This window comes from Podarcis gaigeae (genome assembly GCF_964106915.1).
Source record: "Podarcis gaigeae genome assembly, chromosome: 7".
Taxonomy (NCBI): domain Eukaryota; kingdom Metazoa; phylum Chordata; class Lepidosauria; order Squamata; family Lacertidae; genus Podarcis; species Podarcis gaigeae.
This window is the reverse complement of record NC_139683.1, coordinates 61,341,079-61,365,861: the sequence shown is the minus strand read 5'-3', so window position 1 is coordinate 61,365,861 and position 24,783 is coordinate 61,341,079. Positions and strand designations below refer to the sequence as shown.

The 24,783-nt window shown below is 41.8% G+C and overlaps 1 protein-coding gene across 4 annotated transcripts in view; it reads right to left on the bottom strand.

The window, feature by feature from the left end:
* The window catches only part of CAP2 (cyclase associated actin cytoskeleton regulatory protein 2), a 40,912-nt gene extending 26,789 nt beyond the window's left edge, over window positions 1-14,123 (bottom strand). Inside the window, exons 1-3 of one of the 4 annotated variants that reach the window (XM_083747344.1) lie at window positions 13,462-14,123; window positions 6,797-6,927; window positions 3,022-3,122 (exon numbers count right to left, since the gene is read on the bottom strand). In XM_083747344.1, coding sequence (XP_083603470.1) covers window positions 3,022-3,122; window positions 6,797-6,917 — 222 coding nt within the window. In that variant the 5' untranslated portion in view covers window positions 6,918-6,927; window positions 13,462-14,123. Of the gene's footprint in view, window positions 1-2,979; window positions 3,123-6,796; window positions 6,928-13,372 lie in introns of all 4 variants that reach the window. The other 3 variants (XM_083747348.1, XM_083747345.1, XM_083747347.1) reach the window with 3 other exon arrangements.
* Between the last annotated feature and the right edge of the window lie 10,660 nt (window positions 14,124-24,783).

Genomic DNA, 24,783 nt, shown 5'->3' with positions numbered 1-24,783 from the left:
GTTTTGTTAATATTGTGATTAAAATAATAACAATTAAGGGTTCATTATTTCCCTGCTGCACCTACAGTTAAACCTACAAAAAAAAAATATTAAAAAATTCCAAACACCAGGAAGAAAATACCCCTCCTTGCACAGGCCTGCCATTTTGTCATCCTTTTCATTTTTAAAAAATTTTGTTTTCTTTAGTTTTGTGTCCTTGCCATAGACAGTGCACATCTACTGGGGGGAAATACAAAACAAATTCAAGTGGGACTTGGATTTGCCTTGTAGTTTATAACCTTCTGTGTAACAAGGCTACTTCCCCATTCATCACACAGAGATGGGAAATGTCATGAAGCATATACAATCCACTGGGCAGAAGTGATTAACTTAGACTGACTGAATTGTGCCCTTTACTTATAGATAAAACGAGGCATCAGTAACATGTAAGACAGTGGCAATAAACAAAAATATAAGTATGGGAGCGCAGGCTTTACTGTAGTTACTTAAATCAAGAGGACTATTTATCATTTCAGATGTGCCTCAGTTATGTTATTGACAAACACATCTGATCCATTATGGTTGAGATTCTCATTTCTGTTCTCCCCCCAAAAATAATGATAAAGAATCAACCCACTTAGTGAGCACAGGGCATCCAATTTTCTCACCAAACTTGCCTATGACTTAAGACAAGTAAGTTTGTGTGTGTGTGTGTGTGTGTGTGTGAGAGAGAGAGAGAGAGAGAGAGAGAGAGAGAGAGAGAGAACTGTGTTTCTCTTCTGTTGCAATGGAACAAGAATGTCGAGGATGCTAAATGAGCTACAGCACACCATTTTCGGTAAGCTCAGCAGGGTTTGCCAATGTGGTACCGTTCTGATGTTTGCTGCAAGTCGGAGTCTAACAATATCTGGAGGGCATCACATCGGCTGCTTCTGCACTACGTATTTAAGAGATTCTAGAAAAATGCATATCCTTCTCCCATGCTATACTTATTTCAAATTCAGCACCCCTCAGTACTCTCATGATCTATGGGAATGCCCACAATCAAAGAGATGTGAAAGGCACAGCATGGTTTCTGCTTATATTTTACATAAACCTCTTAGAGATATGTGTGTGTGTGTGTGTGTGTGTGTGTGTGTATACATACATTAAGTGGTATATAATCATTATAAATAAAGTTATTAATGTTTTATCATTCCCTTTATGTCTGACATTTGGGTGTGAGGCTGAATATTTAAGTAGCAAAAACAGTAGCAGAAGGAGGAGGTATCAATGAGCAAGCCAGATGAGAGGTTACAGAAAGACAAAGAAGTGCTCATATTTTCAGGCTAGGGGTTTCATCGTTTGGAAACCAGAGTCTTCAGACTGGGGGTGAGGTGAAGCTTACGAGAGGGGGATCTGAGGAACAGACTCATAAGGCCTCAGTTCACCTGCAACCACTAAATTGGACCAGACAACAATTGGGTTGTTCACAGATTGCTGGATGTTCCGATTCAGGGGTAAAGGGTGTGTTTTCCAGGGGAAAGCTGTGGGACAAACACAAAACACCTCAGATCTGTGCCTAGAAAGAACGATACAAGCAGAAAACTGCTTAGACTCAAAGTGTGGAAGAGCCCATAGCTGCTAATCATGGTGCTATCCATGGTGCTGAAGCTACTGGTTTCCCTCGACCCCATGAGTTTCTGATATGTAAGGGTCAGAGCAGCATGGCTTGCTGAACTGAACAATGAACAGGAGTGGAGCTCCAACTCATTCAACCCTAACCTCTAACTTTGTGGTATGCATTGTTCAGCCAAGTTCTCTATTTTTGTCATTTTCTATAATAATACATTCCTAAAAGGTAAAGGTACCCCGACCGTTAGGTCCAGTCGCAGATGACTCTGGGGTTGCATGCTCATCTTGCTCTATAGGCTGAGGGAGCCGGCATTTGTCCACAGACAGCTTCCGGGTCATGTGGCCAGCATGGCTAAGCCGCTTCTAGCGAACCAGAGCAGCACAGGGAAACACCGTTTACCTTCCCACCGGAGCAGTACCTATTTATCTACTTGCACTTTGACGTGCTTTCAAGGAGCTGAGACCGAACAACGGGAGCTCACCCCATCTCAGGGATTTGAACTGCCAACCTTCTGATCGTCAAGCCCTAGGCTCTGTGGTTTAGACCACAGCGCCACCCACGTCCCTTACATTCTTACTTATGGTTTATTCCTACATTGTGAACTTTTATTCATGTGTTTTTATATTACAGTATTTTTAAAAAACAAACAAATGTGGAATATACTTCTGACTTAGCAAAACAATGATCCCATGTCACTTTTTAAAAAAGAGGATCTTAAGTCCAAACAACCTTTTGGTTCTAAATGTATGTTCAATGATAAGAATAAGGATTGCATTGAACTATGGAAGACTAAAGGTAAAGGTAAAGGTACCTCTGCCCGTATGGGCCAGTCTTGACAGACTCTGGGGTTGTGCGCCCATCTCACTCAAGAGGCCAGGGGCCAGCGCTGTCCGGAGACACTTCCGGGTCACATGGCCAGCGTGACAAGCTGCATCTGGCGAGCCAGAGCCGCACACGGAAACGCCGTTTACCTTCCCGCTGGTAAGCGGTCCCTATTTATCTACTTGCACCCGGAGGTGCTTTCGAACTGCTAGGTTGGCAGGCGCTGGGACCGAGCAGCGGGAGCACACTCCGCCGCAGGGATTCGAACTGCCGACCTTTCGATCGGCAAGTCCTAGGCACTGAGGCTTTTACCCACAGCGCCACCTGCGTCCCTATGGAAGACTAGACTCATTTAAATTAATGTGCCTAAGTTAGTTATGCTTCAGTGAATCTACTAGCATTGGCTACAGCCCAATGTTTCTGACAGCTATTAGCAGTGTGAGAGAAATAGTAAGATTTTGGGCTCAGCCATTGCCATAAGAATAAATGTATAAACAATGAACACTACAATTTGCTTATGGAGCCAGACCTGTATTTATTTATTTTTTTTTTGAGAAAATCACAGTTGCCGTATGCAATCAGATGGTAAAAAGAGAAATACTTACATGTGTCTTCACATCACCATCAAGGATCTTGCTATTTCTTAGAAACTCAGCTACACTCCCCTTTATGATCCTATCAAAGGCTTCGACATACGGTGCTACATCTGCAGGAGAACAAGAACTTCACTAGATCTGGCTGAGAAGGTTCATACATTTTGAATGCTTTTACATCTAAGATTAAAATGCAACACGACTGGAAGATGTTTCATAGAAGCATTTCTACATCAGAAACCGAAACAGCAGCTTGTGATTTGAGTGCTGGCCTGTGGCATTTATTTAGTCATTCATTTTATCAAATTTATTTATGTATTAACTTTATTTCCTGCCCTTCCTCCCAAAGGAGCTTAGGGTGGAGAACAGAAAGCAATAAAAAGAAAATAAAAACGTATTTAAAACAATTCCATTACAGATGCACATTAGGAAAGATCAACTACTTAGGCCTTTTGCCCCTGAACTGTTTCTATGTCAGCTGATCATTATAAGAGCTACATACTATTTAAGAACCAGCACCTGAGTTTGTTTTATCCCTCTCCCCCCCCCCCATGGCCCCTTTCCATTGTGTGTCATTTTTTAGATAGTAAATCTGTAGGCAGGGCCTGTCTTGTTTTAACTGACTGTATGTAAGCCACTATGGGAGACTCTTTGGCTGTGAAGAGCAGGGTACAAATGTGCTAAACAAACAAACAAACAATTAGACAGGTGTCCTTCTGGGCTTTTCTCATAAGGGAGTCTTAGATTAATAGCCATGAGTACTGCCTTGAGTGAACTGTATTTGAATGCTAATGTGTGTGATCCAGTGTAAAGCAGAAAGTATTTTGAGAGGGTAAAATGTTTATTTGTTTAAATTTATATACCACCCTATATCTGCAGGTCTCAGGGCGGTTCACAGAATGAAATCAGAATATACAACCACAAAATACACAATCAAAATAAATCAACAACAACCCCCACCACATTTTAAAAGGAAATAGGATGCCAATTATTATTATTATTTTCATCTGCAGGTCACAGGGTGGCTTACGATATCAAAACACAAATGACAATAACCATCCTTTTCACTTGCAGACTCTCAATATTACCTGTGAATAGGCTGTTTTGTATCATTCTTTTCTCTCTCCCACCTTTAAGCTTAAAGAATTTCTGGGCTCCCATCCATCTGACAAATGCATGTTCTCGCATAGCCTTTCCTTGCATCCTCCTCCTCTATAGGTATTTCATGTTGAACAAAACAATGTCTATTTTGTATGTGTTTTGTTTCTTTCTTTTAAAACAAGTGCCAGGTTTCAAGGTGAGTTCAAATGGTAGCTACCAACTCTGCTTCCCACTTTCAGGATTAACTTCTTGATTTATGACAGCATATTTTAGATTCTGATAAACCACTCTGTGGTTCTGCAATTAAATCCAGTTTTAACTCAAGTAAGAGAGGGAAGATGCTGTATTTCATCAAATCCTTGGGAAACAAAATGAGGTAAACCAAAGAGGATAATTCGGTGGTTGGAGCTGTATGCTGGTTTGTGAAAAATGACCACACATATACAAGGCAAGGTCACAGAAAACAAGGATATTGAGCAGTTCCAAAAATGTCATAAACATTTCTCCTTCTTGACCTTCTTTCTCGTTGCTGATCGCATTCTCTTTCCCCCTCTTTGCTTTCTCCTCTTTCTTAACAGATTCTGCCACTGTTTCTTCTCCTCTTCGTTCTTTTGCTTCTTTGACATTTTTCTGTCATTAATTCCTACTTCTACTTTAGCACAGTTGAGTGTCCTTGGCACAAGTCCAGCATGTTGGATGCCTGAATGCACTACGTGTAATAAGCTTAGGCTCAATATCTTGAGAAAGGGGGTAACTGGGTGGTTTTATTAATTATCAGTTACAACAAGTTTTCCACTGAAGGTTCTTCAGCTAGTCAGGCTCCACCCCCTTACCCCCTTTTCCCAGGATTATCTCTGAACTCCCATCCCAATGCTTCTTGTGAGGAAATGTCTCTAAATTACTACAGTTGCTATACTGTGTAGACTTATGTTTTCTTTTCTTCTGTTTTTCCTTTTACTTGCTGAGCAGAACTCTTTATCCTCTTTGAGTCTTCATCCCTCTTCTTGTTGTCATTCTGTTCTTCGCTGGTCCCAGTTTCCCTATCATCTCAGTCATCTCCTTATTTTTGTTATAATTTCATTTCCATCTCTTCTTCCTTTTTCAGGTAGAGTGACTGAAGAAGACATGTACTTTTGTACAGCTTAATAATAATAATAATAATAATAATAATAATAATAGAAATTACATACTTGGGAGGTCTCAGGGCGGATCACAGAACAAATCAAAATATAAAACCAAAAGAACTAAGGTAGAATTTTAACACATTTTGGGGAAAGATTGGCAAGCCAGATCCTTGACATTTGGAAATGCCTGGTAGAATATGAAGTTACCCAAACCTCCACAAGTTTGTGGCACTGGTGGGTTAAAAACAACACAGTTCCAGTGGAGAATCCCCTACCTACCAAATTCTGGCTTCATAAAGAGATTTGCCTCAGGATGGGAACCGGGAAGGAAAAGGTTAAATTCTACCACTCCATGCCTGCTGTGATTCTAGTAATGATCAACCCCTCCAGCTATGTGCATGTAATGATGCCAGTGCATTATTTAAAGGCTGTGTGTTAAATAAACATATGCTAATAGATCTAGTTTGGTTCTGAGAGGTAGGAGTGCTGGGTTGCAGCAGTGAGACTGTGACTTGTGCAATTTCAGGGGAGCTGCATGGGTAACAGTCAGAGCAGGAGGTCTGTTAGGAAATGCTAAACGCTCTCAGGCCTGGATCTAAGCCCAGGGTTACTTCCAGGTTATTTCTTGCGTCTCCCCTTTAAAAAGCGAACAAAGACATTTTGATACATTCATCTGTGCATTCACAAACTGTTATGATAAGGCAAATGAATTAATACTGTGAAAATTGCACTAAAATATGGCTTACAGCATCATATCAATGCATGTGGAGATAGTTATAATAACTTTTGAACCAATGTATTGCTGTGATAAGTCAGAATAAGCAAAACAAATAAAAGTAAATAATAATGAGGCTTACATTTGTATGCAACATTAAACACATGCAGAACACACTGTACAGAACAAATCTCAGGAAGTTAGAAAACAGAACCAGTATCTCTTCTGCTAACTTCTGTCTGATTCAGCAGTTATTCATTATATATATATATAAAAAAAAAACCGAAACAGTAACACTGAAAGATCAATAGACACTTGAAACACTGGGTTGTATCGAAGGGTGTACCTCATGCTGACAGAAGACTCTTTGATCTAGTGGAGACTTCTGTCAATGGACTGGGGAGGCCATTTTTCCCAATTCCCTCTCCCATCCTACAGTCCTCATAGTGATCCCTGGAGCAGATTTTGGAGCTGCCTGGAGACCACTGGAGGAGAGGGTACCATCAAAAATTGCCTGCCTTTCTATTCCACTGATGGATGTCTCTGCTAACTCAAAGAGCCTTCCGTTAGTACAAGGGACACTGCTAAATGCAATCCATCGACAACACATTTAATAGAAAAATCTTTTCCGTGGTCCATTAAATTATAATTATAATTAAAGCTGACATCGGCCATTTTCTGTCTGAGCCCACAAAATATTCCTTATTGCTAATTTAAGAGCTGGGTGGGGGCGGCTGGGAATCATCCAGCTTCTTTTAGAACAAATGCTACCAGCACATGGCATTTAGTAGTTCAGTTCCTAACATTCGAAATTATGCATACGGCTTCTTGAAAGACGGAACCATACCTCCATTGACGCCATTGACAGTTCCACATTCCATCCCAGCAAGCCTGTGTGAATCTGATAGCAGAGATTCAAGCCTAACCACAGCATTCTCCAACCTCTCAATCAAAGCCATTTCTGCCATCCTGGAAAAGCTAAACAAAGACACAAACTATATTAGTTGTTTCATTTCATGTGTGAATTTCAGAGAACTGTATCTCCTTCATACAGTTAACAGGTACTATCATCAAGGCTTCTGTGTTTTTTTTTTATATCATGTTACAAATATATTTGGCTGTTGTTGCTTTTTTTAAAAAAAAGGATTTCAACAGTTAACATTTGATTTCTCTTATATAACATAGAAACAAGTCAAATATCCCGCCTTGACCAAGTACTATAACCTCTGTAACTTATTTCACAAGTTTCACGCATTTCACATTTTTAATGTAAGGTGGTGAACACTTTAGCCTACTAAGTGAAGCATCCCACCTAGACATGTAAGTCTCTAATCATTGTCAATATGCAATACTAGAACTCTTACTTAAAAATTTTTTTTTACAAAATAAGACAATCATACTGAGATGTCATCATAGCACTAAGTATATTGTTCCATCAGTCCAGTGCAAGCAGTTCTGCTTACCTAACATTCCCCCCCTCCCTCCTCCAGAGCAGGTTTGGGGAGGGGGGGGGGAGAAAGTCCATTGTAATAGTAGGAATCCTTGTACAGGCTTCCACTAGTGCAATGGGTTAGTTGGATACAGCCCTTAAGTCTTTTCAGCTGAAGAAGTGGCACAGCAAGAATTAAGCCCTAAGGCTGCCACCCTAAACACATTAACAGGGAAATGCTATTGTGAGAGTGTATGTGGGGAGAACCCATAGCAGAGCAACCGCCACGTCCAAAACCTGGCCAAGTAACTGCAGTCAGGGAGGAAGGTAGTTGCTTCTACTTTTCTCCTTTCCACCCCTCCACCCATTAACTGCAATGGAAGAAAATGAGTTATGCCATTTCTAGGGCTGATGTAGTTTCAAGGGTTGTGTGGGTAGGGGGAAGGAAGAGTCTTAGCACCCTCTGGATCCATGGACTCCCCCAACGTGCACACACCCCAAATGCCACATTTTAGGATCTGCCACTGGCAGAACACCTTCACCAGGATATTTATGCCCAGAGTGTTTTCCATGAGTGTACCAAGGACCCCCAGTGGAATACATGCCATCCCACCAGAGGGTCTTCTGCTCAGAAAATGGAGCAGCACTTCTGCCCCTGACCTGGCTGCATGCTGGCTATGGTTACTCTTCCATCTCTGTTTAGGAAGGATGCTCCCATATTTTTTCTCCTTTTTGTTCATGGTGCTGGATTAATCTTTAAACCAGAAATGGGAGAGTTGAGGCACTGTGGCCCATAGTGCATAGTTATCTTAGGAATCAAATTAAATTCAAATCAATTGTATTTTTAAAAACTCTTTTCCAACTCTCTTATTTTCAAGAGTGCACGATTTTTCTACAGTACTGACTCGCTGAAACAGTGCTTCCAAAGGATGCCCCATCAGCAACAATAGCAGGGAAACAGGAAGTCCAGGTCTGTTAAAGGTTACCAACCCTGTCATCGCTGTTTTAGTGTGACAGGAGTTGTTTTTAATTTTCTTGCTAGTCCCATTAGTCTTTGTGAATGAACAGCTACTAAATAGAAATCTCCATCCACCCGTGCATGCATGAGTGCGCCCACACACTGCAAACCACGTGGTTTGCCGCAGGTGATGGGCACTTCTGTTTTTGAACAGCAATTCCTTGTAAATGCATTCATATGGAAGTGCTTGCTTTTTTACACTTAGGAATAATAACTTCTCGTACTGTAGCAACCAGATTGTCAGTCTCTGTTAGAATGATTGACTTAAAGTTACCAAGGCAACCAACTTTGCTAGTCCATGCACCTGATGTATAATGCTGCTTTTTATTTTCTCTTTGCAACCAACGAAGTGTAACATTTTAAGTATCTTCTCCACCAATGGTCATGCAGAGTTTAGAGTACCCTTTCCCTCCCATGCATTAAGCTCAGACCTTTTCTTGTAATTAAGCATTCTGAAGGGCTTGTAATCCATTTAATTACATGCCACTAGTCCAATTACTGGAAGCAAGCAAATTGCCCTGCAGAACTCTAATAATGGGAACATATACATGTATATGTTATACCATGGATACTAAACTTAAGTGACCAGATCAAAGAAGAAGGACTGGTAAATCTAATATCCATTTGAAAATTGAATTGAAGACAATTAAGAATTTTTAAAAAGATTTTGAATAGTATTCCAGCAATGATTCATTATTATAATTATTTGTCGTCATATATGGAAAAACGGGCTAATGATCTTTTGTCTAAAAACATCAGCATAACACCTGTTCCAACTTAAAACTGCTTCTTACAAGCATTGAGACACCTCTCTTATATATACACAATTTGCCACCAAATAATGATATTTATCTTCTACATATACATCTTACATTACTTCTAGGACTACCACAATTACTTGTCCCTAGTCCTGTAGATTTCACAGTTCATTCCATATTGCTGGACAATCCAACAAGTTATTCCAGAATCCCAGAACAACTAGTGTAAAGAGGCAGCATACCTTTCATGGTAACTGCATCTTTCTCCTTGAAGAGAAACAGACTAAAATATCCTGTTCAAATCCAGCAACCTCCACACTCACTACTATTTGCAAGTAACGTGGGGTGGCTACATTTTGCTCAGCATGAAGTAAACAATAGTGACAAATCAGGGAAAGTAGTCAGATCTCAATTAAACTGTGTGTCAATAGAAGAGGCACTCAAAATAATTACCTCAGTATAACTAATTGTATACATAAGGAAATAAACGATAAGCAAGTTGCCAATGGCCTTGAACTGAGTCAGGTGTACATCCAGGAAGAGAACCAAAGCATCCTATGTTCCAGGAGCCTATTGCAAAAGAATGAAGAATATTCCAAAGAGCAGCAAAGGAAGCCATGGTGGGCACTAGCAGACTACCAGTATTTTCAGGTGGGATTCAATCACCAAGACTATATTACACTGGTTCTTAAAGACCTACACTGGCTCCCAGTACGTTTCCGAGCCCAATTCCAAGTGTTGGTGCTGACCTTTAAAGCCCTAAAAAGGCCTCGGTCCTGTATACCTGAAGGAGCATCTCCACCCTCATTGTTCTGTTCGGACACTGAGGTCCAGCGCCGAGGGCCTTCTGGCGGTTCCCTCACTGCGAGAAGTGAGGTTACAGGGAACCAGGCAGAGGGCCTTCTCAGTAGTAGCGCCTGCCCTGTGGAACACCCTCCCATCAAATGTCAAGGAAATAAACAACTATCTGACTTTTAGAAGACACGTGAAGGCAGCCCTGTTTAGGGAAGTTTTTAATATTTGTAGTTTTATTCTGTTTTTAGTGTTCTGCTGGGAGCCCAGCCAGATTGCCGGGATATAAATTATAAATAATAATGGGTGGGGTATAAATAATAAATTATTATTATTATTATTAAATTTTAGTTGATTGGGAGGTTTTGCATAACCCATTTCCCTCAGACTTTTTGAGAAGAGGAATGCGATGGGTGAAATGCCTTGGAAATTGTAATATAACACTTGCTTTGACCTATGGTCATCTAACCTTCCCACGAACGAACTACAGCAAATGCTCATTAAGCAGATTGTCTGGAAGCAACCTGTGTTTGTCAATTCTCCCATCATGTCAAGGCTTCCCCACTTCAGCTTCTTATCCATTCCAAACTAATGATGCCTTTTCACCAATCTATGGTGCATCCAGACCCAGAATACTGTGCGCAGTTCTGGTCATTGCACTTCAGAAAGGCTGTTGCAGGTGGAGAAGGTGAAGAAAAAGGCAGCCAGAGTGATGCAACTCCCCTATGAGCTAAGGTTACAAACCTTGAGACTTTGTAGTTTAGGAAAGAAAAGATGAGAAAGGGGGAACACGACAGAGGTACGGAAAATTATGCACCGTATGTAAAAACTGAACAGACCATTTCCCTCCCTCTCTCTCATTATACTAGAACACAGGGTCAGTCAATGAAGGTAAGTGCTGGGGGATTCTGGACAGGTAAAAGGAAGCGATTCCTCACTCAGTGCACAGGTGAGCTGTGGAAGTTGCTACCACAAGATGTAGTGATGGGAAAGCCTGGAAAGCTTTAAAAGGGAATTAAGACAAAATCACAGAGGCCGAGGCTGTCAATGGCTACTAGTCATGATGGCAATGGTCAAGTGTCAAGGGCACGTGCCTCAGTTGCTGGGAATCATGACAGAAGTACTATTGAGCTCAGGACCTCCTTGAGGGCTTCTCAGAGGCACTTGACTGGCCACTGTGAGAACAGGATTAGATATGCTGTAAGCCGCCCAGAATGGCCAAGGAAACTCAACCAGATGGGCAGGGTATAAATATTATTATTATTATTGTTATTATTATTATTATTATGTATTTGATTTGATGCAGCTGGACTATTATTATGTTCTTATCCACTAATCCACTCCTATCATTCACATTTTCCAAATGGCACAACACCTTCAGTACCTAATTAATCAGGGCTTTGAATCTTCTGTTATGCTCTATTACAAAAGCTTGATTTGAACCAGCAAACAACTAAGACTACTCCAATTGGCTATATATAATATATATGGAATAGTGTTGTCCCTTAGGTATATCCTTTCACTGCTGCTAGAACCACGGTCCACGCTAGACACCCAAGGCCAGTAATGTATTAGCCTTAGTGCAGTAGTGAATAATGCACAGCCCTTTTTCATTTTTATTTAATTAAGAGAACATCTTTTATTCATGTGCCAGCATTGACAACACATCCTTTAGAGCAGCACTCAAGGAAGGAGTGAATGAACCACAAGTCCTCTGATGACCATTCTACAGACATAGGAACTAACTTTATTTTGTTTACTTCTATAGGGAAAAGACTTACATACATTTCAAAAGTATACACTATCCTATTCTATTAAATCTTTACTTTAAAGTTCTGAAGCAAATATTTAAAAGTACAATTTAATTTAGTTTCCCTTCATTGATTAAAAAACGTGTTTGCAAGCAAAGTCTATGTGGTTATATGTGATATTAAGCAGTTTTATAAGGAGCTGAATTAATTCAGTGTTCTCCACAATTTGGATGATTGGCTTTATATTAGGGAGAAAAAATGGATGCAAGTACAGTAAATAAATTATTGTAATTTAATAGAAAAATGAATCACATCACCTAGCACTCCTGCTTTTTCTTGTGGTGACTTAAACAAAGCTTTATTTATAACTCTGTTTTGTTTTCCCCTCTAACAAAGGCTTTCCTGTAATATACTGTCATGTTAATAGAAGTCCCTACAGAAATTCTTTCTCCAAAACTGAATCTAATTTGCTAACAAATGAACCTGACTCACTATCCTATTCCTGCAAACAATCCCTGCAGCTCATAAAATTACAATAAAAAAATTATCTATATTTGCACTCTTGGGATTATTCTGGACACTCCACAGAAAATGATATATATTTCCCCTAAAACACCCAGCTGTAAACCTTCCCCAAATCATCACCCACACTATGGCTAGGCTTGAGGGGGGGGCGAGCCATCCAGTGGTTAAAAGAGGTTTTCTTTCAGCGGGGGAGTAGTGAAGGATGACACCTTGCGGGAATCTGCCACACCCACAAGTGCCCCATTGCCACCCTGTGCCCTAGATGATTCACAGCTTCTTGAGAGTCCAGTGTTGTTCCCTAAACAGATTAGGCGAAGTGAACCATTAGCAGCATCCCTTAGCAGAAACCTAAGCACTGCAAACAGCCAGGTGGTTGCCTTAAAAGGCGTGAAATAAGACACGCAGGCAGGCACGCATCAGTCACAGACCTGCCGCTGTCAGGTTGCCACCCTGCACCAACCCCGAGTGTCCAAAAGGCGAAGCCCAACGACTCAAAGGCCAACAGAAGCCCAGGCGTTTTCTCTCCCCGCTGCTGTGGGCGGCTATAGAAACAAAATCACAGCAGCGCGCAAGAAACAAGGCACGTCCCTGAGGCCTGAGCTGCAGAACCAGCGCAGGTCAAAGCCCACGATGGGGAAACAATCCTCCTCCCCCGCCCCCCCCTCCGGGAGGCATGCCAGGTGCCCATTGCCAACACACTTAAGAGCTGTGGCGTTTTGCCCTGAATAAAGAGCCGGCCGCTAGTCACACCCACACCTAGATGCGATCGGGGGGGGGGGGACAAAACCTCCAGGTTGGTCCCTTAGAGTCGACCGGGCCCCTCGAAGCTGCAGGCCACGGCTCCCCATGGGCGGGGGAGGAGGGAAACGAGGGAGAGAGACGGTGACCCAGATTAGCCCTTCCACACACACACACACACGAGAGAGAGAGCGCGCCAAATCAATCCCCCTCAGTAGCTCGCTCCCGATTCCCGCCCCCTCTGGCCTCCCACGCCCAAGCAGAGGGGCTGCGGCGAGAGCCATCAGGCAAGGCCGCTCTCTGCGGGGGTATCTCTCACGCCCAGCCAGCCCCTTCCCCGCATCTCCTGCACGCCTCCCTCCCTCCCCCCCAAAACCCCGCTCCCCTCCCCTCTGCCCTGCCCATCCCTTGCCTGCGACGGAGAGGGGGGCAACCCGCCTCCCAACAGACGGCTGGCTCGCTTCGCCCCTCCCCGCCCCTCGCCAGCTGCTCTGGAATTACCTGTTCGGATGAGCCTCTCGTTCTCCTCTCTCTTTGCGCGCGGAGGAAAATCCGTGGCGGCTCACTCGCGCTCCTGCCGGCCCCCCTGCGCGCTCTTTCTTCCTGCCTTCCCCTCCTCCTCCTCCTCGTTGTGAGCTGGTGTCACTCACAAAAGCCGCGCAGGAGGGGGAGGGCGGGAAAGAGAGAGAGAGATGCAGCCCCGGCGGGCGGTTTCCGGGCGCGCCAAATATAGGCAAGTCCGAAAGGAAAGGGCGAAAGAGACAGAGAGAGAGAGAGAGAGAGAGAGAGAGAGAGAGAGAGAGAGAGAAAGAAAGAAAGAAAGAGAGAGAGACGCTGGCGAAGAAGGGAGAAAGAAAGCGAAAGGGGTGGGAGGTGGGGAAGAGAGAAAGGTGCCTCTCAGCAATATCAGCTCTCCGCTCACGCAGCCCGATGTGTGTGAAAGGAATGGGGACGGGGGGGGGGAGGCGGTTGTCACGTAGCGCTTAGGAACAGGCGCCGGTGGGGAAACCGAGGCTGGGGAGGGGCCGGTTGCGAGGAGAGGGGAGGCGCGATTCTCAGGGGAAAGGAGGCCAAGGCAAAGTTTGCCCACGCGCCTATGGCTCCCCGTCGAATCTGGAACCCCCATTCCTTAGTTTCGTGGTCCCTCTGCCCCTCCCGAGTCCGGACCAAACATGTAGCTCGCCAATGCAATGGATGCATCACAAGGGCATGTTTCCATCGCCGACGATTCTGCAACCAGAGACGGCCCTGATGCTCGGTGGGGTGTTTTGTTACCAGATTCGGGGTATCCTTTAGAATTAAAAGATATCATTGCATAAGTACCAAGAAGCCTAAGCTGGGGCGGAGTCAGTGGCACACATACACACGCTGCCGTTTTGCCTCGCCTTTTGTACCCGCGCTCCCTGTTACTTTGGCTGAACTCCCATATGCTCAGCTTTGCTCAGCGCTGCCAGTAGGTATATTTTTCTATTAGACGCAAGGATTCCACATTTTGAGGAAAGTGAAGAGAAGGAACAGGGATAATGCAGGAGAAGCAGCGCGCGAGGCTGCAATCCTACACCTGCTTACTTGGGAGTAAGTCCAGTTGAGCACAGTGGGGCTTCTGAGTAGACATGCTTGGCTGTCAGTTTATTAACATTACACTAGAAAAATAAGCTGTCAATCAATGCAGTACTTTCCATCCTTTTAAGTACAGTATCTTAAACAATTTAAGATCAATGGCACATGGGCAGGTTTGGGGAAACGTAAGACCTGACTATAGGAAAAAATCCTAGGGGAAACATAACAAAATAAATATTCCAGAGTAATCACATTCACACAATTATTGCCATGTCTACTTTGACCCAATTTTTGTTGTTTTTTTATCGTTGATATCCTGCATTTTTTCTCAAAAGGTTTACTCAAGCTGGCTTCCATCCTTCAACAAATGCCAAGCATCTCTAAAGAAACATGATGTACTTATAGCTCAAGTAGAACACGATTTCTGTTCCCTTTAAAACAAAGCCTTCGACAGGTAGGATCTGTCTATAATAATAGTGCCTAGACCCACTGTGGGAGATATAGTTATAGCAGACATCTAAATCTGGAATGCTGTAGCACAGAATGTCCTAGTGATAGAATCATCAGTCCAAATACAATGGTTTAACAGCACTGAATACAGACCTGAAGCAATTTTATGCTAGTGCACATACTATCTTATGCACTCCCCTTTTCAACTCCTGATTTTGCATGTTGGAAGGGAGAGCACAGTAAATGAAGGCTGCTGTCACTGCTAGTGGTGGAAGCAAGAAATAAGTTGCATTTTAAAATAAAGGTAATAAAGTGTTTCCTTATGAACCTCTCTTTGAAGTTGGTTAAACAGTCATTCGCTGCAATTATGGTGGTTAGTTTGTCATATACAGTGGTACCTCAGGTTACAGACACTTCCGGTTATGTGTTTTCGGGTTGTGCACCACGCCGAACCCGGAAGTACCGGAACGGGTTACTTCCAGGTTTTAGCACTCATGCATGTGCAGAAGCACTAAATCACTCTTTGTGCATGCGCAGAAGCGCCGAATCGCAACCCGCGCGTTCACAGATGTGGCACTGCGAGTTGCGAACGCTGCTGGTTGCGAACGTGCCTCCCGCATGGATCACATACACAACCCAAGGTTCCACAGTATATATTTATCCAATTACTGTTCTTCACCAACACTTTCTTTAAGAAACCCCATTCTACCCTGTCAAAAGCCTTTTCAGCATCTAAAAGTATAGTATGGTGAGCCTCTTATTAGAGTTTATACTTTGTACATTAGTCTGTCCTTTTACTTTATTCTCTTTATAAATCCATTTTTGTCTTCTGTACTAGCATAAGTTTTAAAAAATACTCCTTGATCTAGCTGTCAAAAGAGAGTTTAGAGCATTATAATCTGTCATTATCAATGATACTGGTCTTTATGATTCTGATCCTTCTAGAATTTCATCAGATTTTAGTATCAGTACTATATTTACCTTGTTTCAGGTGCTAAGCATCTTACCAGTCTGCCTGATATAATTAAGCAAAACAGGCATAACTATTTATTCAAAGGTTTGCTGTAAATCTGCCAATAATCCATCTGGTCATTATGAACTATTTGTCTTATTTAAAATTTATATTGTTTTCTTGATACCTTAATAGTACTGATGGAGGTTGTACTAAATGACCTTCAGGGTCCCTTCCAACTCAGTGATTTTATTATCATAAGGTTGGAGTCTGGGAAAGAGTCTACTAAAGTGGTCAAACCACTTGGATAGGAGATGACTAAAAAGTAGCCAGCAACTATTCTGGAAAGGAAAAGCATGTCTTTCTCTCACACATACTCTTGGTGGAGATTATGTAAGCCAGTGAACATAAAGCACTGACTTAAGTTAGAGTTAAAATGCTGGGTTTTGAGCTCTAGAAAAGCTAACAGCATCTTTGGGTGCTGACTGTCTCCTGGAGATCTGAGAAGCAGATTTTGACTGTGTTGACATTTTAAAGACATACCGGTATGTCTACTTGTGTACAGCTTGGGTATTTATAAATATCAATCAATCAATCAATCATTGATTGATTGATTGATTGATTGATTGTATTTGACTAAAAGCCATTACAAATCCAGTTACAAAACCAGCAAAACCAATAAAACCTATTAAGAATGATCCAGAAATAAACAACCATTTACAGTAAATCAAATAAATGCAGATATTAAATTCTGTAAGTCTCCTGTGAAATATGTGCTATACCAGTTTGTGTGAAATTCTGAGCAAATGTATAAACATTAAAGTTTTGGCAATTGGTAGTTCAGAAAAAGAATCGCTTATCAATAGAAGGAGGTATATTGGGGGAACTAACATGTTTAATAATAAAAAAAAGAGAAAACTAATTTATCTTTAGCATAATATACACATTACTCTGAAGGTGCACCTTTTATTCTTGCATTTCTTTATATCTGGTTCTTAATAAATATAACATAAATACAACACAATAAGTATTTATTGTTGTCGTTATTATTATTATTATTATTATTACTCCTCAGAAACACTCCAAACAGCACCTACTAGAGTGCACAGAACTGCAGGCTTAAGGATGTGGCACCTCAGGCACAAGGAATGCAGTAGGTGTTAGTTGTGAAAGCCCCTCTGCGTAAGTGACCTTCTGCACAAGCCAAACCTAAGCAACTGAAAGTCTCATTGGTTTCAGTTGAAAACATGTAACCAACTCACCTACCGTAATTAATTAAGAGGCATATCTTTGGCAGGATTATGCTCACAGCAGTGATAAATGCAACTCTTAGTACTGCCATTAATAATAGTGTCCTAGCCTCCTCATCAAGAATAAATGTGGCTTAATATGCACTGACCCCCAGATGAAGGTTTTTATGTCCAGATGTGTTTCTTTTTTGAGAAAATAATAATAATGCTAAATCATAGCTATAATTAGACGTTATCTTTCTCACCCAATAATCCAGAAGCCTAACAATCTAATATAATTTTTAACCCAATACATTGCACCACCACCACCTGATTTAAATATTGGACTTCTTCAGAAGCCTGCTGGAACTGTCATTGGCTTGCCAACAGCTTGCCATTGAATAAAATGAAACATTCCTTCCCAGTGTGGGCTTGTAGCCAGGTCACCGTCTACCCATAAATAGCGATCGCCTACAGAGAGAGTGACTAATCTTAAATAGCAGCAAACAAAAAGCTACCGCTCTTTGATTTCTCATTTATGTGTGGTTTTATTTTGTTATACCTTCTTCCTGATTACCTGAGGACACATTTTTAGTTGATGATAGGGGGTTTTCAATAAATTAATCTAACCAATTAATAAACTAAATGTTCAGCCTTGCTTAACATACAGAACCAGTGTAAGAATGCGATCTCTCTACAGTGGTGTAGCATGGGTGGGGCCACAGGGACAGTTGTTCTTGGTTGCAAAATTATTAGGGGCACAAAATTTCAAAGGAAAAAAATAGAATGTAGTAATAATAAATAATAAATAGTGCACCCTCCGTATCACACAGAATATATTCCAGTGTTCGAATGGGCAGACTGAGGAAAGGATTTGGGTAACAGCTGGTTGCTAGGGCACCCTCTACATGGACTTTAGAAATATACCCACTCCTGACCAATCCCCCTTCTCACTCTCTACCATGCTCAACGCTCATTGGGCACTACAGCTGGCACTCAGGTAGGTCACCAAGCTACTACCCCTTCATTCCAGCCTATCAGCGGGTGGTGCCAAAGATACCTGCCTTGCCCTGGGCACTGGCAACCCACAATATGTCACTGTCTCTCTGTGACCTCCTTCCTTCCTGTCATTCTCTTTAAAAAGTCAAGATGGTCCTTCCTCAGAGCGGAAAATCCTGGGCAGGATGGTTTACTTCAGCAGTAAGAAACACTGCTTAAATTTAGCAAGTAGTAAAGATTATTTGATAACCTAAGCCATTCCCCTAAATTTATAGCGGCTGCAGCAAACCATGACTGCAACACAGGCATACTTCCAGCCACATTGTCCAGGATGCCTTGCTCTGAGAAAGTACGCCCTTGGCCCTTCCTAAAATGAGGCAGACAGGAGGTGGAGGGAGTGATGGACAGCCTTGCTGGGTGAGTGGGAGCAGCTGGTGGGCAGTGATGGAAGCAGGGCTGGGCAGACAATGAAGCAAGGAAGTTCAGGGGGCTGGGAGGGCACCACCAGAGACCAATGTACCAGATTGGCCTTGTGTGAGAGAATCATTTGTGCCTGTCTTCTGCTTGTGGGCTCCTCATAGGCATCAGTGAGAACAGAATGTGGTGAGAACGGAATAGTGGACTGATGGGCCTTTGGCCTAATCCAGCAAGGCTCAGGAGCCCAGGTCTGATTTCTACAGGAAACAGTGTAGCTGGCCCCTAAAATGAAGTGATGGCCTGGGGAACATAGCTTAAGATGTTCCTTTCAGTACTGTGGTAAAGATAAATGCCCTAAAAACACCATCAAAAATTACAGTTTGCAAGACATGTAATAGCAGCAAGATAAAGAACATCCTGAAGATGCAGCCACAATTCAACACACCTACTTATATTCCTATAAGTACATTGTGATTTTTAAAAATGAAATATGGGTTATATACAATATTCCCTCACAATCCCTTGGTGGGATGCCAGTATAACACTTTAATAATGAAGATTAACTATAGTTAATATTTATATACTAAAAGGGAGTTCAAGGCTTCCTTTCACCCCCTAGTGATTTATCAGGGAAAGGGAAAGTTTTCCACTCAGCAACACTCAATCTTACTTTCACTGCCTCTACAGAGGGTGGAAAGGGGGTTGGTTGCCTTCCCTTTCTGTGCATCATTCTATTGGCATTACAGCTGGATTAACTATTGTGCTGAGAAAGCTGGAAACTGCAGTTAAACAGAGGCCCTGGCAGCACAGAAAGGTTTGTATCACAGTGTTGTTCAGCAGATAGTAAGGTTTCTGTCAGCAGAGCAAGGAGAGAAGCAAGTTCCAGGTATTTTCCTCTCTTCTGTAGCCGCCCACCACCATGTTCCCCTCAATCTGTCCTAGAGGATCCCCCAACTCTCTAGCAGATCTAGAGTAGATGCAGGGTGAGGGGGGTGGGATCACAACAAAATGCTTCCCTCCCCATTCTACTGATGAAGGCATTACTATCAGCTGAGCAAAGTGCCCAAAGTGTCCAGGTACCGGTATTTCCCACCAGGAAAAATACCGGTTTGCTCCCTGCACTGAGCTCTTTTTAAATCCCCTGCATTTTAGGACTACTATCCTCAATGAAAGCTGTGGTTCCCCCCTGTGCAAGAATCAGAACACCCTTGAACAGAATAGATTCTACAACTAATGCAGGAGGACCCAGACCGGGCAAAAGTGAGGGTTCTGTGATCCTATTTTCTATGTGAATTAATACTGCTAGATCAGAAAGCAGGGTTTAGGGGGACCACTTTCTTTAATCCAGTCCTGAGCAACCCAATATGGCATGCTTTCCAGTGAGAAATTGCTGGTTTTAAATTTATTTATTTATTTATTTATTTATTTTGGTAAATAATTGTTTTGAAGCTGTGTATCAAAGCTCCAAATGTTGAATTGGCTATGGAAGCACAGGCTCTGAACCTCATACAGGCTGCGTAGGAATAATAGGGCATTATATGAGGTGTTAGCTGTCAGCAAATTGTCTGTTGTCAACAAAAACTCTGCATTTGAGGCTTTAGGTTCATGCAGATATGGGCTCTTTTGTACCTTTTGTCGGATACACAATGCATTGTCTCTATGAGGATTGTACTTGGCTGATCCCCTCAAAAAATACTGAGCAGCACAGGACATGTGTAGACTTCTTGTTTTGCTACTGCACTTGGTAGGCTGGAGTGGAGTAAAAAACAAAGGGTTGGTCAAACCTTTGACTTCTTGTTTTGTTTGAGGAGATAGCTGCACTTCATACACTTGACACATGGAGTTACAGAAGGGAAACTGAGAGCTCCAGTGCCAAGAGCTGTGGTCTGGGGAAAATGTCACCCTTTCCTCTACATCAGAAGTTCTTAAATATTTGTACTTGGCCCTGCACTTCAAGGTTGTTGCTGTTTTTCCAATGGAGAATGGTAATCTGGCCCTGATTAAGGAACAGGCTAAGAATGCCTGGTGCAGTTGTGGAGGATGAGGTGGCATTCAGACTGGTGAAGTGGGAAAAAGCCCACCCACTTGTCTCCATAGCAACAGGACAGATTCTTTGGACATGTAAATGGTGATACTTAACTGCTAGCTAAGGCCATTTTATTACAAAAAACCTAGTCTGACCAGTTCAGCGGTCTCTTCTAGTTTCTAAGCCTCCTTGATATAAAATCGCTGGCCTAGAAGGGACCATGGATATGTTCTAGACCAGGCATAGGCAAACTCGGCCCTCCAGATGTTTTGGGACTACAACTCCCATCATCCCTGACCAATTGTCCTGTTAGCTAGGGATGACAAGAGTCATAGTCCCAAAACATCTGGAGGGCCAAGTTTGCCTATGCCTGTTCTAGACTGATTCCCCACCACCACCACCTATAACATGTCAGTGCAAAGGGCACCATTGGATACAGCCCACTGGCTAAAGGGTGGTTTAATATTTCACAGAACACAACTTACCCTCTACCACCACAAATTGTAATGTATGCACAGACTGTTTCTATGTAATGATGAGTACAATTTTTGCTGTGTGTGCCATGCCTTTTAATGATTATATACAAATTAAAAACAGATTATTTTATCAGTGTAATCTTGAAATATGCTTTTAATGCATACAATAATATCGAAGTGAGCGGTCATACAAGACATCAGCTACAGGTTGATTTAAGATGTTTCCTTTTAAGTGTCATCGGTTTTGAAAATGACCAACTTGTGTGAGTATTCTACTCTTTTCACAGAATAAAGCCAGCTATTAGGAGAACATAGATTTGAACTGGACAGTGGATAGTCCATCAGGTTCATAAGAGATGAGCTATATAGATATATTTCTCATTGCAAACTGAATGGTAAGGACATGTGCCATGAGCTCAAAGTATTTTAAAATGTAAATTGCTATGCAATATATAATCCATGAAAATAGAACCCCTATTGCTGTAATAACTGAAAGTATATTGGATTTTTCCACTATGTTCCTCTAATTGAACTTGTTGCAAATTTTTATCAATTTGATGTAAAACTAATGCACATCGTACCTGTCCAGCACAATGTAGCACTGAATCATAATCTTTTTTAGCCTTTTCTCGTATGAAATCGCACTCTTCTGATTGTTATGCATGTCTGTACTCTTTTTCCTTCCATGGTTATAATAAGCAATTTTCATTCTAGCATTCTGGAAATAGAACCAGAATTATACTTTAAATTGTATTATTTTTGTGCATCACTGCTTCCCTACAACTTCCTGTGTCCTGATTCATCCTCAAAATGTTATGAACGGTTTTAAAAAAGTGGTTACTTATATTTTATATCTTGGGGAATGTATTGCTCATGTCTGTTTAGACCACCTTCCAGAATTTGACTAGTATGACCATGCCATGTTATAATTCCTCTGTGTCAAATATATTGGATGATCTAATATGGGAAGGTATAAGATGCTGTGTCACAGTGAGTATTCAGTTCCTTTGGAACTAGGACACCACACCAGCTTCGCCTTTTCCACATAACAGCATTTCTTATTAATAGAGTTCTACATGTCGTCATGGATTATTGATAGCACTTGATAGTTATGCAGAGCTGCAAGTTATCCTTAATCCAAAAAGCAAGTCTACCTCTCTCTTTTTCAGTTTTAGTAACAGGATTATGAACACATTTCCCCACATGAAGCTACTGGCAAAGGTTGAGTAGATAGTATAAAACCTGAAGTGTTGGGGGATATTGCAGGCTTTACCCAGCGAATCCCTTAAATGTGCTGTTAAATGCACATAGCTGTCCTACAAACACTGCTTTTAATTTGTGAAAAGGCTACATAAAGGGATAGGGGCTTGAGGCCGCTAGGAGAGGGTGTTGAGGATGCAAAAGAACAACTGGATCGTGCCCTGCCTAGGACGTTCAGAGATCAAGGGAAATGAGCAGCCTTTAAACACGTTGGGGCAGTAAGTGTGATGTTTAAAACATGCTAGTTGGTACAGGTTAACATGTTCAATACATACATAGGCGTCAGTTCCTAGGGGCTGAGTTCCCTTTGTCCCCCACTCATAAAATATTTGAGGGGGCGGAGGTCCCCCCAAGTTGATGGGTATTGCCATTCAAATGGAAGTCAATATGTGTATGTACATAAAGATTATTATGATGGCATGGTTTTCTTTGTAGTTGTTTTTTCCCCTTTTTTTGGATTTTATGTTTGCAATTTTTGTTGTAATTTTGCATTGAAAATGATAAATAAATAATCAAATGGTGTGTGCACGCCACAATTTGTGATCGATTATGTGGGGTGGGTCTTACCTGGCCCCCCACATTATTTTATTAAAGTTGGCACACCTGAACAGCTACGTTCCTTGCTGAATTCAAAATACTTTTATATTAGGGACTTAGAAGTTATGAAATATAAATTTGTTTCCAAAGGGCATACCACATTAACTTCTTTATTAATCAAGAGGGCTTAGTGCAGTAAGCAATGGTAAATTACTTGAAGCATTGCAGCGAATGTCTGTTTAAAGTAAGAGATAAAATGGATTTAAATATCTGATGGGGGGGGGCACGCTTTGAAACAGGCCCAGATATAATATGTGTTTGTTTATTACTCATGAAAAGTCAATCAATCAATATAAGTTTATTATTCTAGCCATAGGCCATGACAAACCCACAGCAACAGTACCAATAAAAGAATACAGATTATACACCCATAATTCAAATCCAGCTTGATTTCTTGGGTCTCTATATAAGAAGCAGGCTAACAGATAATGTGTGATGTCTTCCACCTGGGGTTGACCACAAATATAAAGTCTATCTGCATAAGGGACCTTGTTGTAGCAGCCATCCCAAACTGCAGTGGGGATCACTTGGAAACGCAATTCAATAAAGACATTATTATTTACTAAGGAAACTGGTGAGAGTTTGGACAAATAACTTAGCTGTAATATACTCTGTTCTCAAGAGTGGGTGCCAAGCGGAAATTTTTGTGTTTCTAATTATTTGCAGGTTCCTTTTTGATTCTACCTAGAAGAGCCAATGCCTTAGTTGATACTTATTCAAGGTCAAAGTAGAACGCAGTTCAGGGAAATAAAAATCTAAAACATCTTGACAAGCTGTTTTCCAGAGTTGGTGGCAGGAGCAAGCCAGCAGTAAATCACACCATATACGCTGCAGTTAACTCTTTATTAGCAAAAACTGTATCTGCACAGGAGTGCCAGGCCTAATGAGCACAGCAACTTATCTCTGTAGTAGGTCTTGCCCCCATGAAGTATTTACTGAGACTGAATGCTTCCACCTCCCCACAGCTGCTGAAGTCCCATCCTCTCTAGGGTTTTCCCCAAGCAATCTGAAACTATGCCTGTGTAAAATTAACTTCTCCCTTCTCATGCCTCTCCTGGTTCTGGAAGACAAGAGTGGGAGGCGAGTGGAGATTGTCACAGCAGGAGGGGGAGACACCTGTGACTCTTCACCTGCCTCTTGGTCTCTCTCCTGTTTTATAGTATACTAAATGAGTTGTAGTTTCCTTAAAATCATTATATGTGGTACACGTGTATTACTAACTATTCTGTCTCAGTATACAGCACCAGTATTAGTTTCTGCAGTTTGTGGAATTAATTACTGGTACATATTCAGTGGGGCAGGTAACAGGGGATTGACTCCTTCAGAAATAAAGACTGTACCTTCTTTCTGATCTAGCACAAGCATAGGCAAACTCGGCCCTCCAGATGTTTTGGGACTACAACTCCCATCATCCCTGACCACTGGTCCTGTTTTCTAGGGATGATGAGAGTTGTAGTCCCAAAACATCTGGAGGGCCACGTTTGCCTATGCCTGATCTAGCACTACAGCTAAAAAGAAGAGGAGGATGTAGTGTTAATACCCCTGAAAACAATTACATGTGAGAAAACTGCTGATAAGTTACATCTTACTGAAGTCTGAAAAGCACAATTGTTTTCACACTTCACAGCTGCTTCCTGTAAATCTAAAATTCTCATTTTCATTTATTTTAGTGCCTTTCCAGATGTTGGCACAGAAAAAAACTATTTACTATAAGATTCCTAGAAACACCACTCCCTCAGAACAGTATACTATTCCCATAGTTCTTTAAACTTTCTGCCAACGTAAGTTGTTCAATAAATGTTGCTTCTGGTGTTTTGTAGTGGTCCCCCTTCCTGCCCCTCCAGGATGAAGTTGCAT